At 39.6% G+C, this 15,353-nt stretch overlaps 1 protein-coding gene across 5 annotated transcripts in view; it reads right to left on the bottom strand.

The window, feature by feature from the left end:
* The window catches only part of LOC122574662 (guanine nucleotide-binding protein G(I)/G(S)/G(T) subunit beta-1), a 25,418-nt gene extending 10,065 nt beyond the window's left edge, over window positions 1-15,353 (bottom strand). The window contains exons 1-6 of one of the 5 annotated variants that reach the window (XM_043742513.1): window positions 14,892-15,352; window positions 3,493-3,989; window positions 1,374-1,529; window positions 1,000-1,293; window positions 506-707; window positions 114-330 (exon numbers count right to left, since the gene is read on the bottom strand). In XM_043742513.1, coding sequence (XP_043598448.1) covers window positions 114-330; window positions 506-707; window positions 1,000-1,293; window positions 1,374-1,411 — 751 coding nt within the window. In that variant the 5' untranslated portion in view covers window positions 1,412-1,529; window positions 3,493-3,989; window positions 14,892-15,352. Of the gene's footprint in view, window positions 1-113; window positions 331-505; window positions 708-999; window positions 1,294-1,373; window positions 1,530-3,492; window positions 3,990-5,289; window positions 5,428-14,442; window positions 14,575-14,891 lie in introns of those variants that run through there. The other 4 variants (XM_043742509.1, XM_043742512.1, XM_043742510.1 and 1 more) reach the window with 4 other exon arrangements.

Here is a 15,353-nt window from a genome sequence, read left to right as displayed (position 1 = left end):
TCGACAATCAAAATAGGAACAACTAAAGAAGAATTAAATTATAGAGAAGGGCTTAATATAAAATTTCTCTTCTCTTCTGAAGGCAATCTTGACAATCTATAATGAGTACGTACCAGCTCGTTCCGCTTTCATAGAATCCCAAACATTGCAGTTGAAATCGTCGTAACCGGCAAGTAATAATCTACCGCTCTTGCTGAACGCTACACTGGTGATACCACAGATAATATTGTCGTGACTATACATCGCCAGTTCTTGATCTGCCCTAATGTCGAAAAGTCTGCACGTGGCGTCATCAGAACCCGTCGCGAAGGCGTATCCATTCGGGAAGAACTGAATATAATAAAATAATTCACAATTAAGAATCATAGATCCTTTAAAATTTTCCTTTATAACAAAACTAGTTTTTCTAATAGAAACTTCCAGCAGTTTCACAACACTACAAGTAAGATAAATAAGATAAGATAAAGTAAAATTAGCTAGAAAATTTAGCAGATTAAGCTCTTACCGTAACGGCGTTTATGTCGCTCTCATGACCCGGGAAAGTTTGCTTACAAGATCCTTCGCGAATGTCCCACAATTTTGCACTGGCATCACACGCACCAGATACGAATGTGCGCGTGTCTGGAGCCAAGGATAAGGACATTACATCGCCCGTGTGACCAATAAAGGAGGTACACTGTTGACCAGTTTCTATGTCCCACAGGGCACTAATTTAAAAACAACATGACATTGCGACGCAGTCGAAACATTTTTCTAGGTTATATAATTACCATTCAGAAGGAAGAAACCAAAAACTAGAAGGGAGGGGATGGATAGGATAGGATATATTTTTATTGCACGTTCACAATTCTCTTTATGATTTCGTTCTCAGGATATTTTCCTAAATAGAAGAAAGTAACACATTTTAATTCACGTGTGGTAGTATATTGTTATGCAGGTGATGCAAGTTAGGAACAGATCAATGGAATATCATAGAAAATAAAAATAAATGTTTCTTACCAAGTCATATCACCAGAACTAGTGACAATTTGACTGTCGTCATAAAATCGACAACAGGACAAATACCCAGTGTGACCTGGGAGTTCTCTGCTAACTCTTACATTGCCTTCCCTAGTTTTAAGACTATAGATGGAACAAATGTTATCCAGCCCACCGCAGGCCACGAAACTACCTGATGGTGCGTACGCACAGGTCATTACCCACGAAGAGCGTAAAGGGATCGCGTGAACTTTGTTCGTGGTGTAGCTATCCCACACGATTAGTTTTCCATCCTGCGACGCTGATACTAAATTTCTGTCAATCAAATGGAACGACTGTAGTTTCTCTTTCATATTTAATTACCAGAAAAATTGATTGAAAATCGTTGTTCATACAGAATTATACCTCGAATCACTTCCCCAGTGCATCGCATAAATCTTGGCTAAGTGACCGCGAAGTGTGCGTCTTGTGCGCATCTGTATCCGGCCGATAGGCTCCATGCCCGACGTGGCCTGAACCAACGTCGTATCGCATGCTGCTTTTCTAGCATCCTGAAAAACAAATATAAATAACACATGAAACTTATAAATATAGCTATTATTTTACGTACAACTTAGTGAAATAAAGTTTATACTTAAAACGCAGTTTGGAAAAATATTTCGTTTTGACTGTATTGAAAGATCAGATGTCACAATCGGATGCGCCAAGAGGCCAAATTTATGGCGTTCTATAAATTACATGTATTTCATAAACAATATCGCTAACTCTTAAATAAATATTAGAGTTCTAAACTCTCGAAACTGGTCTACCCAAACGAGTGAAAAGATGACAATGCGTTTAACGGCGGAAGACTAGACTGTATTCACAGCTCGGTTTAAGCATCCTAATTAACATTGTTTCGAGCTGACATAAGAAAATGACTATATGCAGCGTTCTCAGTACTCGAAGCTCACATCGAATTACTCTCGACTGTTCAATTAAGGGTCGACGAATAGTGAGAGGGTTAGTCGCGATGTGTATAAATTATTGAAATACTGTTACGAGGGTATTTAAGAACGTACAGTCTATTTATTACGGGCGCTCGCCTGGCGATGCGTGTAATTTCACGCACGCACCGGAGAAGGGTGGAAGAGAGAAACAGGTGGCGAGAAGGAACAAGATAGAACGTGAGTAAGCGGGTAAGAGGAAAAGAGAGAAAGGCAGATCGAGTAAGAGAGAGAAGGAACGGTGGCGTATTGATCAGAGTGAAGCGACGGTTATGCCGCGCCCTACCACCACCACACGCTACACTACTACCACCTCTGACAATGAGTTTCACGTTTCCACCACCATACAAGTGGAGAATCCACCGATTGGCATCGACGAGTATTTTTCAAACGGCAACAACTTTTAACTCAAGCCGATTCTTACACCGTGATCTAGGACGATCATCGATCACTCGACGCACTGGAAAATTATTTGTCTTTAAGAACAGATTTTTAAAATTTGATCGGGGATGAAATTCTGAATGTATATTAGTGATATGAATGGGGAGTTTAGATTTCCTGTGGTTTATTTTGAGGTAACTATCTTCTAATAGCGTTTTTATACTTTGCGATGATATTCAATATCGATTCTGAAAAATTGGCAAACATTAATAATTGTTTTTACACCAAAAATACAGATATGGAGCTAAATAAATTGTATACAGAAAAGGAACAAGACACGGAAGGGTAGTATTGTTTTAATAAACAATTGTGATTTTGTTTCAATCCCCTAGGGTCGAGTACAACAAAACCTAAAAAATTACTGGCTCGTTAGGGGAGAATAGGGGCCGATTGTTTAATGCCAAGTGCACTTCGAGCCGAGAGACGCCCTAGACTTTTTTTCTGTAAAGACAATACACCGCTGTTGCATGTAGAACTGTTGCTTTGTCCTCGATGTTTTAAAGATTGCCGGCAAACAAGGAGAACGTACAAAGTGCTACATGAATTTCAACTACGAACTATCCAATAGTAATCTAACTAGATCATTGGTGAATCAACGGAGATCCATAATTGTGTAAAACGTTAAGTATTCCAGTTAAACGAAGGCTACCGCCCAATACTATCGCTAAGTCACTATCTCTTACGGTTTTCAGATAATTCATTGACAGGAAACGGTCGAGATATGAAATTCCATACCAAGTACGTGCGCTTAGTTAACATCATCAAACGAACCAGCTGTGGCCAGCAATACGAATTACATTCGTTATAATCATTTCATAGCAGCTACCCAAATCTACAATTGTTCTCTCTAAGTACTTCATTTTACAGAATATCTACTACTATTCTACAGAGTAACAAGTAATTCACCCACGTTGAAAGCTGTAATTACTGGTGAATTACTTAGACAATTAACATTCCCTTTTGTTCCAGAAATTGACTTCACTTTCCACAATTACCTAGAAGAAATCTTTTTACACGACTTTACATTACACGTGAATGAAGCTAATTGTCGATGTTCAATGAAATGCAGAATAACAAATGGACTTACTCGAATGGCATTTTTCAGCTTGTCAGCCTCCTGACGAAGGGTTTCAACTTCACTCATGATGCCTGTCTAATGATGCGATAAACGTGATTACCCGTTAAGGGTGGAAAAGGGTGTTTCTCGAGGAGGAGGCGGACCACCTCCGACGAATGTGATTCCTAAAATATGATTCTTTAGGAACGGATTAATCCTATTTCGTGCGCCTTCTCGCTCGAAGGTGATTGGGGCCCAGTGTCACGCCGCCGACGTTTCTTTCGATGACCGATGAATATCGTCAAATATACCACCACCAAGAACGGGAAGGGTAGAAAGAAGAACTAGAAGACGATCGAATTTTCTCCTTGAGGGGGCTGCACCAGCCTTTTCCAGGCCTTCTCTCTGATCTGTTGCTGTCGCGGCTTCCGTTTCCGCCGCTACCACCAGAACCAGAGCCAGACCACCGCTGACTCTCCCGCCCCACGCGCCAGCTTCGACACCTCCTAGCGAGATCGTTGCCACCCCTGAAATCAGAATCACACAAATTATTAGTAATAACTCTCTCCCAAGTTATTTCTTCCTTTTAGACTCAAGAACTTGACAGTAAGGATTTTTATAAATTTAATAAATTCAAGAATATATTGTATCGTGTTTATTACATGAAGAGGTGGTCCACACCTCTACCTAATGGTAATTTCAAAACGAATTGCTCAATATATGGAATGGTTTGTTTTTTGCAGAATTAGATGGATAGAAAATCTTAAAAAATTTAGCGTTAAATGACAGGGTATAATATAATCATAGTTGAATACAAGATATACTTTAAGAATACTAGAATGCATTTCTATAAACAGATCCTTCTATTAATTTTTACATTTCACCGCCAGAAAGGTTATGATATAGTATAATGGTTATTATATTTTTATTATTCTATTTTTAGCCAACCTGCCACATTCGTTGGCAGATTCGTGTCACGGTCAACATGTTTCTTTGTTTGTGCATTAATGGAGCGTCATTAATCTTCCATTGTTGGATGAAAAAGTATAGTGTTCTCAATATCAGCGAGAATCAACTCTTATTTTTCTAACTTTGATAGAAATTCCCACATCTTTTTTAACACTAGGAAAAAATAAAAAAAAATAAAAAAATTTAGTTCGTGTAAAGTGTATGCGAGAACAGTGTTTCAGCGTGCTATTTATAGCTAACGAACCGATTATGTTCGAAGTAGAGTAACCTACGAACTTCTGGTGAATCTGTTTAATAATTCAAACTTCTCCCACGATGAGACCACCCTTAATACTCTAAACATATTTTCTCCAATTTTTCATCAACTTGTACTATACAACACTGTTCATTCAGTCTCACCCCCAGTCTCGCCAGTAACTTAATATTTTAAGCTACATTGAAATTTCGTGGCAACGAGCGTCCTTCACCTCCAAAAGGTCTCACAACCCGGGGAACCCGAGGGTTGTCGATCCAACGCAAGGTGTTCTCATTTTCCGGAACTGATGAAATCGTTCGGCGCATGATCAAACAGCACGAAACGGAATACTACACGTCTTTCGAAAAAGAAAGAAAGAAAACAAAAAAAAAAAAAAAAAAAATCCCGAGTCTTATAAGAAGAAATAAGAAACCCTTTCACCCTCTAACAAACCTTTCAGAATATAATACCGTATTCCGATAAATCGTAGAAACGATTCCATTAAAATTTCCTATTATAACCAATTTCTTCGGACGAATCTACTTTCAACTTTTAAATATTCACCAAATTCCTATCATATACGCGAAATCGGAGGAAAGAAACGCACAAGGGCCACGACTTACCCGCTCCGTCCACCTTCCACTCCTGTCAGAGCGTCATGAATCTCGAGCAAACATAACCTCTCTGCGTGGAAGGTTCGTGCAGAGGGCAAAGGGTGGTCTCTCTGAACCCGTGGTCTACCGCCAGATTGCGCCGTCGACGGAACGCCAGGAACTGTTAGGAGCCCAGCGTCCGAGTGAGAACCGGAAGAAAAAGCACTTTTCCTAGTGAGAATCGGGCACACGCACGCACACGCACGAGAACCGGTCAAATGCGCGCATTGGTGGTGCTGGTTCTCTTTTCATGCCACGTTCACAGAACCGTGGTAGCGACGAATCGATGAACAGCCGTGGCTCGCCCCACTGTAGTCTGTCTCTTTCTCTCGTAAGCTTTCACCCTCTCCTTTTCTCCCTTCAACCTCTCCCTCTTCGTTATGTACGCTAGATAAAGAGTACACACGCGAACGCTGTGTGTGTCTTGCCGAATGATTTCAGAGAGAAGAAACGAAACGATACTCGAGACTCTAACGAATAAAAGCTGAAGGAGTTAAGATACGATGTAAACTGGACACAACCTTCGACACTTTCGAACCACACCCAGGGAGGACGTGGTTTCGAGAGAAGACCGCCTGGGCGGATGAAACGAGCAGAGGGAAGGGATAAGCGACGCTGGCGCCACGGCGCCCGCGTACCGGCTGACTACCGGCGTCGCCATGACGCCATTGTCGACCGTGTGACAGGTTGCCGTTGGCGGTAGCATGGTCGGAGGATCGTGTTAATCGCTGTTCAACACGATCCCCGACTTGGTATAATCGATTCAAACAGGGTGAGATTGGCGAACTGATTTTCTTGGGAAATATATACAGAATCGACTTTGCTAAATATTTGGTCATCTTGGTCTTCCAGGTAACCCTGGAACTATTTTAAGAAATACGCGTTCGCCAGTATATACATATTCAGGAAGTCATATAAGCCTGCTATCAGAGGATTCGCTGAATCGTAAGAAATCGTAAAGAAATTTCTTATTTATTTTGATTCCTCTATGATGCTGGTATTACAGAATTGTTGAGAATTAGAAAATAATTTAGAGTATAGAGATCATCGAAGATTTGTAAGGGAAGCCCCTTCCTATGTAGAGAGTTAAAAATTAGATAACAGGCAATTTGATGTGTTGTCTTGAATTCGAAGCGTCATCGGCGATGCACGGCAAGTGCTACAAAATTCCATTAATCTTCAAGAGGCTGATATTACGCGTCGACTACTATCTACAAAACATACAACAACGTCTAAATAACTTATGTGAAACCAGAACACGTCTATGCAATTACAACGTTGCAACTGCGCTATGTGTACATAGCTATACGAGAGCCATTTTAATAATCTCCATGCAACTAGAAGAAATATCGTGAGAATGTATAATTAATAACCCAGAATGCGTCTCGATTAAGCAAGTGTAGAAAAATCTCAAGTCCATCGATGTTCGACCTACATTCTGCTTAATCTGCCTTATCAAGGAAGAGGAGGCAGCCAACATTTTCCTCTATACTCTATCTATAGTATTCGCGCGAATCGTCTGGCTTTGTCATTCTCCAGGCATTCAACTGGATGGAGGGGAGGGCCGGTAGACCTATCTAACAGAAGACTCTTCTATCATCGGGATCCCCAGGCCTTCCTACACGCGTTCCCGGATGCGCGAATGGGAGCAACAGTTGAACCACGCGGGTCAACGTCCAATACGATCTCTCCTTTTCTCTCTCTAACTCTCCCTCTTTTCTCTCCCCATCTGCTTTCGTCTTCGGCTGTATACAACAGCGTGGCTGCCAAGTACCTCACACCAAGTGTGTACTTCGAACGAAGTCCCTGGCACGGCCCAACGGTCTTTAGAAAACGGCGAGAAAGAATGGGAGAAGCCGCGGAAGGTCTAAGCGGGCGTGCAACGTGTGTCGACGATCGCCGTTGGAACGCTTGTTGGAATTGCACCTGCCAAGAGTTCGTTCCAACGAGTGCTCGTACACGCTTTGTTTCTAGCATAACCGTTCTGTGTTTGCTTATTCGTCGTGCTTCCACGTCCAAAATCATTTCTGCCAGCAAATTTCCACATAGACGAAATGTTTGTTTCATATAATATATTTGTTGTTCTCACTTATTCCTGCGAGAGTGAAATACAGGATGATTCTCTCGCTAGAGGCCTCGAAAGAAGAAGTCGTTGATCGAACATTTGTTGCGACATCAAAGATGATACATATTGTCTGCGCCGTGTATGTGTGATCGATAGCCTGCGGATTTTTATACATTTATGGGAGATTTAAAAATGTACAAACGCACAGAATGTACATAAAATATAGAAAATCTAATTACCTATTATACTATTTGGTAAGTAAAACAAATCTCTGATTAAATTCTATTCTTTTACTTGCCTTTATAAAAATCGGAATTTGTATAAATATTCCCAATTCAGTGACTAATTTGATATTATTTTTACTTTACATTTTGACTTTCAGTTCTCATATATGCACACTGCACACATACAGTGATTAGGTCAATGGTGGCTCCTCTTTTTGCGACCTTTAGAGAAAGAAAACACCCTGTATAAATTGTTAAGTATTTTGCAGAAGGTTGTAGAAGCGTGGAGAGTTTCAAATGGTTTTCTGTAACCATGGGGCTCGGCAAGTGAAAGCGACAAATACTTGAGGGTGCCATAAATTAGGCCCTTCCCGGTACTGCGGCGTACAGCAGAGGGTCGACTCTGTTTTGCAGCCACACAAAAAACGAGCATCCTTTGTAGAACCGCCGATTCTGACGAACATACAAAGTACAATGTAGTATAACATATTGCATATAATTAGATTTACTATTTCGTTTATATTAAAATATTAAATTCTAACATATTTATTTATTTTTCCATTTGCAAATAACGATAAAAAGAGAACGAATTTATGTCATTTGGAAAAATTCATTGCAGACATACGGTTTAAAGATATAGATATATTTATAGATATTTATAGATATAAATTATATAACGCCAAATTAATTCGTTTAATTTTTATCCATTCTCGATACACGTTAACCCATGAATATGAAACTTTTCCTAATAAAAGACATAAATAATCAAATAAGATGAAAAGAATAAATAATCAAAAGAATCACTCATAAAAAGAACAAACCAATATTGTTGCAGCATCTATTCTTGTTGCAGCATCTTGAATTTATTGATAGAAACTGATCGTTATAGCATTCATTCTAGCATACTCCGTTCATTACAGATATGTTTCCTACCACAACATTTAACAATATTTTACATATGTAAGAATTTTTCATTGTATATTAAATCCTATGCGATATTTACTGCATCGAGAGAAACAGTATTCTCTTCGTGAAGGAAAGTATTAAAAGAAAGTCTTTCTGTTGCGTAATTGAGAAATTGCAAGGAATGGTACAGTTACGTGTGAAATGTTACGATGAAACAGATACTAAGGATATTAATTACAAACTATTCTTAGATAAAGAGGCTTCGTTACCGCGGAACTGGCTGTGTCTACGGAATGATATTGTGGTATTACAGCTGATGACTGTAATTCACATCAGCACGACCTACTTTTCGACCGCGTAGAACCGGAGAGGATCAGCTTGCAGCCAGGCAGAAGTGGCTGGCTTTTAGTCACGTTAATAAACTTCTTATCAATTCACCAACGAGATCAGAAAAACAAAAGGCCGCGAATCCCTTCGAGCTCTCACGAACCTACCTATTACAAGAATAATTCGTTCCAACAAAATCACGCCGATTTCCGCCGCGTAGTGTATACTACCTAAACGCGAGAAGCGAACAGAGAATTACTTTTCACGCGAGTCCTCAATTTTTGGCACGGCATCTCAGAATAGTACGTGCATAAAGAACACGTTGGTTTAAAATAAACCGTGACGCAAGCCGATCGATCTATCAATCAATCTGCAAACGGTATCGCGAAGAGAAACACTTGTTCGTTTTCTTTCGCTTAGCTTTTCCCCTTAAAAACTTCCAACAGAAGCGTACTATAATCGAACGTAATTATTAAAACATTCGATTCTTACCCATCGACCATTGTTTAAGAGCGTTCAACAAGCCATTGTTACGAACATGCGTTTAGTAAAACTCGACCAGCAAGGAAGCAGTATCCTCGCTATTATCATCAATTATTATACAGGAAAGAATGGAAGAAGCGTTCGATTATCTACGGTTTACGAACAGTTCACAACTACTTTAATATATCTAAATCTAGACTACGAGAATCACTTCTATGCACACATGTTGTTTTCCCAACTTTGTCGATGCCACCGTCGCATGACAAGTGTAAAACGTGGATTGACTTTAATAAAAGAAATCACCCTAGAAACCAGCAGTCGTTCGTCCCCGGTACACCCAACCCCACAAAGACGAAGAAGGGATACCTGATGGAGGGGTTACGTGGTTCGATCGATGCCTTCTCTTAGGGAAAACATCGTCCCAAATTTATATGTGTGCGTAGATTTCTCTGTGTGTAGCGAGAAAGTCTGTAAGAGATCGAGTGGATCGAGAATCCCTGCGGCTGAAACTCGACCACGGAACAACCAGCTATCCTAAATTCGTATATTTCTCCTAACTTACAGGCTATAGAGACGACTAAACATTAGCATTGTAGAGAAGAGAGGAGAGCATAGAAGGCCGACGAAACTCGAATGAGATGAAATGGGACGGAAGATACGTTGCGGACAAGCTACGGCAGGTGAATGACGTCAGAAGGCGTTCCGTGACGTCAGATAGTAACCTGAATATGGGATTCCTCGAGTCAAGATTTTTCACTCGCTTCTAATCTTATCTTTACTCTGGTTTGATCAAATTTTTCGTCAATTGGTTGCAGAGCTTCTGTATCTTCAGTTTTCTTTTAATTCAGACATGACCCTAAAAAATATAAAGAGCGTCAATTATCTGTTTTTCTTATAGAAACCGATTCATCTCTGATGAAGTTGAATTGTATATTACTTGAGGATTTAGTAGTTTATAAATTACTGAACTACAATCTAAGTAAACTAATAATATTTTAGAAATATGAGTCATAATATCCATGTTTGTATCGAATACTTTTATGAATAATTGAACTTAACACGCAATGGTTATTTACATGCATACATTATAAAAGAAAAAAAAGAAATAATTATCTCTTATCTAGTATTAATTGACTTGTTTTTGAAGAAGTTGTATACATATTACTCTTGGGGATTTAATGGTTGATTTATACATACACTTAAAATTACAATAATTCTGGGTCAATATTGGATCGAAGTCCTGATAAGCTGATAACATTAAAAAAAAAAAAAAAAAAAACGAAGGTACTTCTTTTGTGCTGAAATGAAAGACAGAACTTTCGACGATGCAAACGGTATCACAGAAATGTATATAAATACGTGTTAAGAAATTAAGCCGCAAACAGATCGTTTCGCTATTTTTACGAATCACAGTGACGTCAGAAGAAGAAGGGAGAGTAAAGCGGGCATTTGAATGTTTGGATTATCCAAGAATCCAGAAGGCTTGTGGACCAGTTCAAAGGAAACTGGACTGTTGTAAAGACAGCTACGTTTGCTTGTCCTCCCTAATCTGGTTATTATCACTTAAAACTCATCTATCCTGAAAAAAATCTATTCGAATCTTATTCAAACCCTAATCTCACCTTTCACGAACCCTCTGACTAATTTACAGCAGTGTGACCACGTTAATGATCTGTTACAGGCACTCTCGAAAAGAAAGTTCTTCAGAGAAATTTAATGATCGTCGAATTCCTGGAACTAACAAACTCTAGCCGGAGCTTTTAAAATCAGCAACCCTTCCTCTGCTTGTTTTCCACTGACCCTCGTCCACTGAGCGAACAGAAGAAGGAACAATTCATGGCGGACGAGGGGAACGCGTAACAGGACGTGACCCCGCAACGAACTCAGGTCGGAGGGGGTTGGAGGGTGCCAGGAAAGAAGGGAATTTGCTGGTAGTGTACGTCATTGGCATTACTTTCGCACTGACTAAGTACTCGGCGACCTACTAACCGTCCTGTGAAACGTGATCGTCATTAACCCCTTTGCCTCTATGAACGAGATATCTTACGTGCCTGTTTTTCAATATTTGTGACTGAATGCGGTTTCATATGAAAGAGATATATAATAGAATTTCTCTGTCAACATAATAACTTATTCTATGTCAATATCGTTAACCCTTCTACACTCGTGAACGAGATATCTCCACATGGTTTATAATATTTACAAGTGGATATTGTTTTATGTAATGGGATAATGAAAGAAATTTTGTAACAACTTTTCTACACCCAAAGAAATTACTGTCAAAGAAATACTTTTACGCTATATAAAATTCTCTTTGAAGTATAACTGATGCAAGCGATATAGTGAAACCGTGAGTTAAAACGTTAAACGGAATAAATTACAACATTAAATCTTATACGTAAAAACATGTTAAACTTCAAGGAGCAAAAGTGGCTTAAACACTGATATGTAACATTTCTGAATATTAAGCGAAACTGTGGATTACAGTGTAAAGTGTAATGTTCTTATCTCTACCGCATTGATAAACTAATATTTATTAGTTGAAACAGACCTAACCAATGTTCTATCTCACATACTTTTAAAATGTAATGGAGCGGATACGTAAGTAACAAACATTCTTTAAGAGATAAATGACTGCAATTTTTCCCTCATCAACTTAAACTTTCTGTTTTCCATATTGCATGTTATACAGTCTTTTTTTAAATAGATTTAAATAAATTAGAAATAGAAACGATAGATTGTGAATTAACAAGTATGCCTATTCTAAACGAAAATCTCAAGTTCTTTTTCTCCCATTATATCAACTTTAACGTCTCGCCGATTTTATGACCTCGCTGTGTCTCTTCTACCAACCGTACTGCTAACCAACAAGCAAGCCACAGACCTGCTAGGTAGCATTACTGACGAGTCCATTAGCAGATCCTGGACGAAACGCACTCTCCCTTCCTTTCCTATCCCTCTCCCTCTTTCCTTCCTATTCCAACAGCGTCACCGAAATTGTTTTCAAGCGAATAATACACACTACATCTATATAGTATCATTAACCTTTACATTCATTTCCGTTAGTGAAAAAAACACGTGAGATATCTCGATAGATGAGCGAAAGAGTTAGTAACCACTGAAAAAGATACACGCAGTATCAATAACATGTATTTGCTGTATTATCGCGCTAAGGATTTTGGCTGACGCGCACGTTACGATAAGCGTTATTTCCCCCGCGTTCTAGATTGTTTGCCGTGCATTAACTTCGTGCGTAAAATGAAAATAAAATCCTTCGGAAAATTACAACGATTAAATTTGTCAGACACGTTTCCTTGGAACGAAGCGTCACGCGTAGCTTATTGATCGTGATACAGTAATCGACGTGGATCGTAAATGTTTACATTTCTACGATTTCCGTGGTTATCTACCGGCTTGGTGAATCACTTGAACGTACATAATTTCTTCCCGATAGAGAGTGCAAGAGACCGATAAAAGATATGATCGACGTCGTATCTCGCAACTGGAACGCTGTCAATTGAACCGAAGACACCACTTGTCTTCGAGACCCGCGACGACTTTATATTTCGAATCAATTAAAGACGATTAAGATAGCTCTGGTGCAGCAATTGGTCGGCCAATCGCGACGCAGTCTCCGTCTTTGCTCTGGCTTGCGCGTCTCCTTTTTTTTCCTCTTTCTCTTACTTCGTTACTATATGAGTCAACGCTAGGTTCAATCCAAAGCTTGTGCAGGGAAAATCAACAGTTTCCCTTCGAGTCTTCTGTCGCTTCCTCATTTCTCTTTTTCTCGCTCGAGAAATTACTCAGGCAATTAGACTCTGTTCTTTGTTCAAAGAGACAGACAACGTTAATTCGACCGATAAACTGATACCAGTCGACAGAAAGACACCAAACGAATTATCGCCTCGCTTTAGAAACAGAAGCAATTAGAAGAACGTCGCGAGGAATTCACGCGTTCGAAATTCCTGGCCTGGTATCGCTCCGTTTCCATACGGGGCGCGTTATAGCAAAAGGGTAGCACGAAATTATTGGATAATAATTCAAGGTCTTCGATGCGTCCAGCGGATTGCATTTCCTTTGTCGTTCGTTTCTCTTACGTGACTCATTGCTCGAATGGAAATAACGTAATCTCTCTCTGAAATGTATGGTAAGAAAAATAATAAAAAAAAAAGGAAAAAAAAGAAACGTTAAAGAAGAGAAGGAGGAACGCGACGATAACGAAGATATATTGCGTGTGATTCTGTTCGTTCGAGTCGCTTTTAAGATCGATCACCTTGAAAACGACTGCTAACGTAAATATCGCTTTCACGATTCTTAGAAACGCGACATGCTTCAAGGTTAGTCTCGAATTAAAAACAGGTGCCTGTAATTTCATTATCACTGGTTGTATAGTGGTTATTGTTCACGATGTACGTAAATTGTAAATGTAATAATTGCAACGTTTGAAACTAAATATAAATTCACAAGAATCATCCGGACGTCTAATGTTCAACCTCGAGCAATAATTAGAAAACGCACTGGATGATGAAAGTGTCATATTTTTGGAGAACACGTGTAGTCGACGAATAAAGACGGCGTCGTGTTATTTTTACCTCGTGGATTCACGTTTTTGCAAAAGTAACGCGTTCTAGATATACACTAAAGTAAATTATGTTTGTTTTCGTGAAAAACTCGTGCTCAAATGTTACGCAATATTCGGTTTACTGCTATTGTTGTATCAAAAGATAACGCAAATACGCCTGCTTCGTAGTTAAATAAGTGTCAACAATGGCGTTTCACATTGACTAAATTTCGCGCCATCTTACCAATATTTCCTACACTGAATAGTAGATAATTATTTTATTATTTTCTATACCAAATCAAATTACCGATAAAAATACACGAACAGTTCACGAGTAATTATCCTTATAATTTTTATAACAAAAAATTCATAAAATAAAGAAATATTCTATGGTAATGCAATAGTTTAAATGTAAAAGCTAGTTTCATAACAAATACGACACATGCATTAATAGATAACGAAATACTGACGCTTGTACCGTGTGAATTAATGATTATTGATCCCCTATGTAAATTTGTGGTAATCTCAGATATCGTTAGTCAAGCAAAAGTTCTTACAGCAGTAATTTAGCTTGCGTAATCGTAGGCTGCTCGATGTTCAAGCTTTCGTTCTCGTTATACTTCTACGCCGTTGAAAATTCTCGAACGAGGAAAAAGCTTCGATTTAAGCAGGAAGAATCTCATTACAGCGGGAGCCGGCATTGACTCAGATGTCGAGAAGTCGTTAAATCAGGATTTACCGAAATTCCTCGCCAGTCAGCCAATGATATTCCCACTAACATCGAAATATCAGACGACCGAGCAGACGAGAGGAACGTAGTGGATGTTAAAATAACCGCGATGACGGAACAGGAAAATTTGACAGTGTAGCCTAGGCGGTCGCCATGTTGGCTATTCCGAACGAGTCGAAGGGCCACAATCAGGGCTGCATCGTTAGGATGCCATTATCGCTGTATAGAAATGGTAAAATTACAAACTATTACGAAAAAGAATGTTCGTTATTATACCTGGAGCTCCCTAACGGAGCCTACGGTTGCCTAAATTCCCGGCTCGATATATCGGCCTCTCGTATCCACGAACAGCTCCTCTCGCTCTCTCCTCCCTCCTTCTGCGGCGGGCCTTCTTCCTAGCTTCGGCTTCTCACATCGATGACTATGCACTTTCCTTTTCACACCTCTCTGTCTCGAACCACGTCGAGAAACAGAGCGAACGCACTCTTAAGGCGATGAAGCCTCAACGACCAAGACGAGTCTGTATTTCACTACGATTTACTGTCTCGCGACACAACCGCGACCGCCACTGCGTTTTAAGGTTAACCGTCACTGCTTGAACTCGAAGAACGGAACAGAGCACAGCGTGTACCGCGATTTATTATGACTAGGCGAATGATACGACGTTCAGAGAGTTATTTTCATGAATAAAAACTGTACGAAGCGAGCGGAGCTGCTGTTCCTGCTACTGCTGCTTCA

Source organism: Bombus pyrosoma, linkage group LG14 (genome assembly GCF_014825855.1).
Source record: "Bombus pyrosoma isolate SC7728 linkage group LG14, ASM1482585v1, whole genome shotgun sequence".
In the NCBI taxonomy this organism is placed as follows: Eukaryota; Metazoa; Arthropoda; class Insecta; order Hymenoptera; family Apidae; genus Bombus; species Bombus pyrosoma.
Note: the sequence above shows the minus strand (reverse complement) of the source record. Positions and strands in the feature narration are given on the sequence as shown.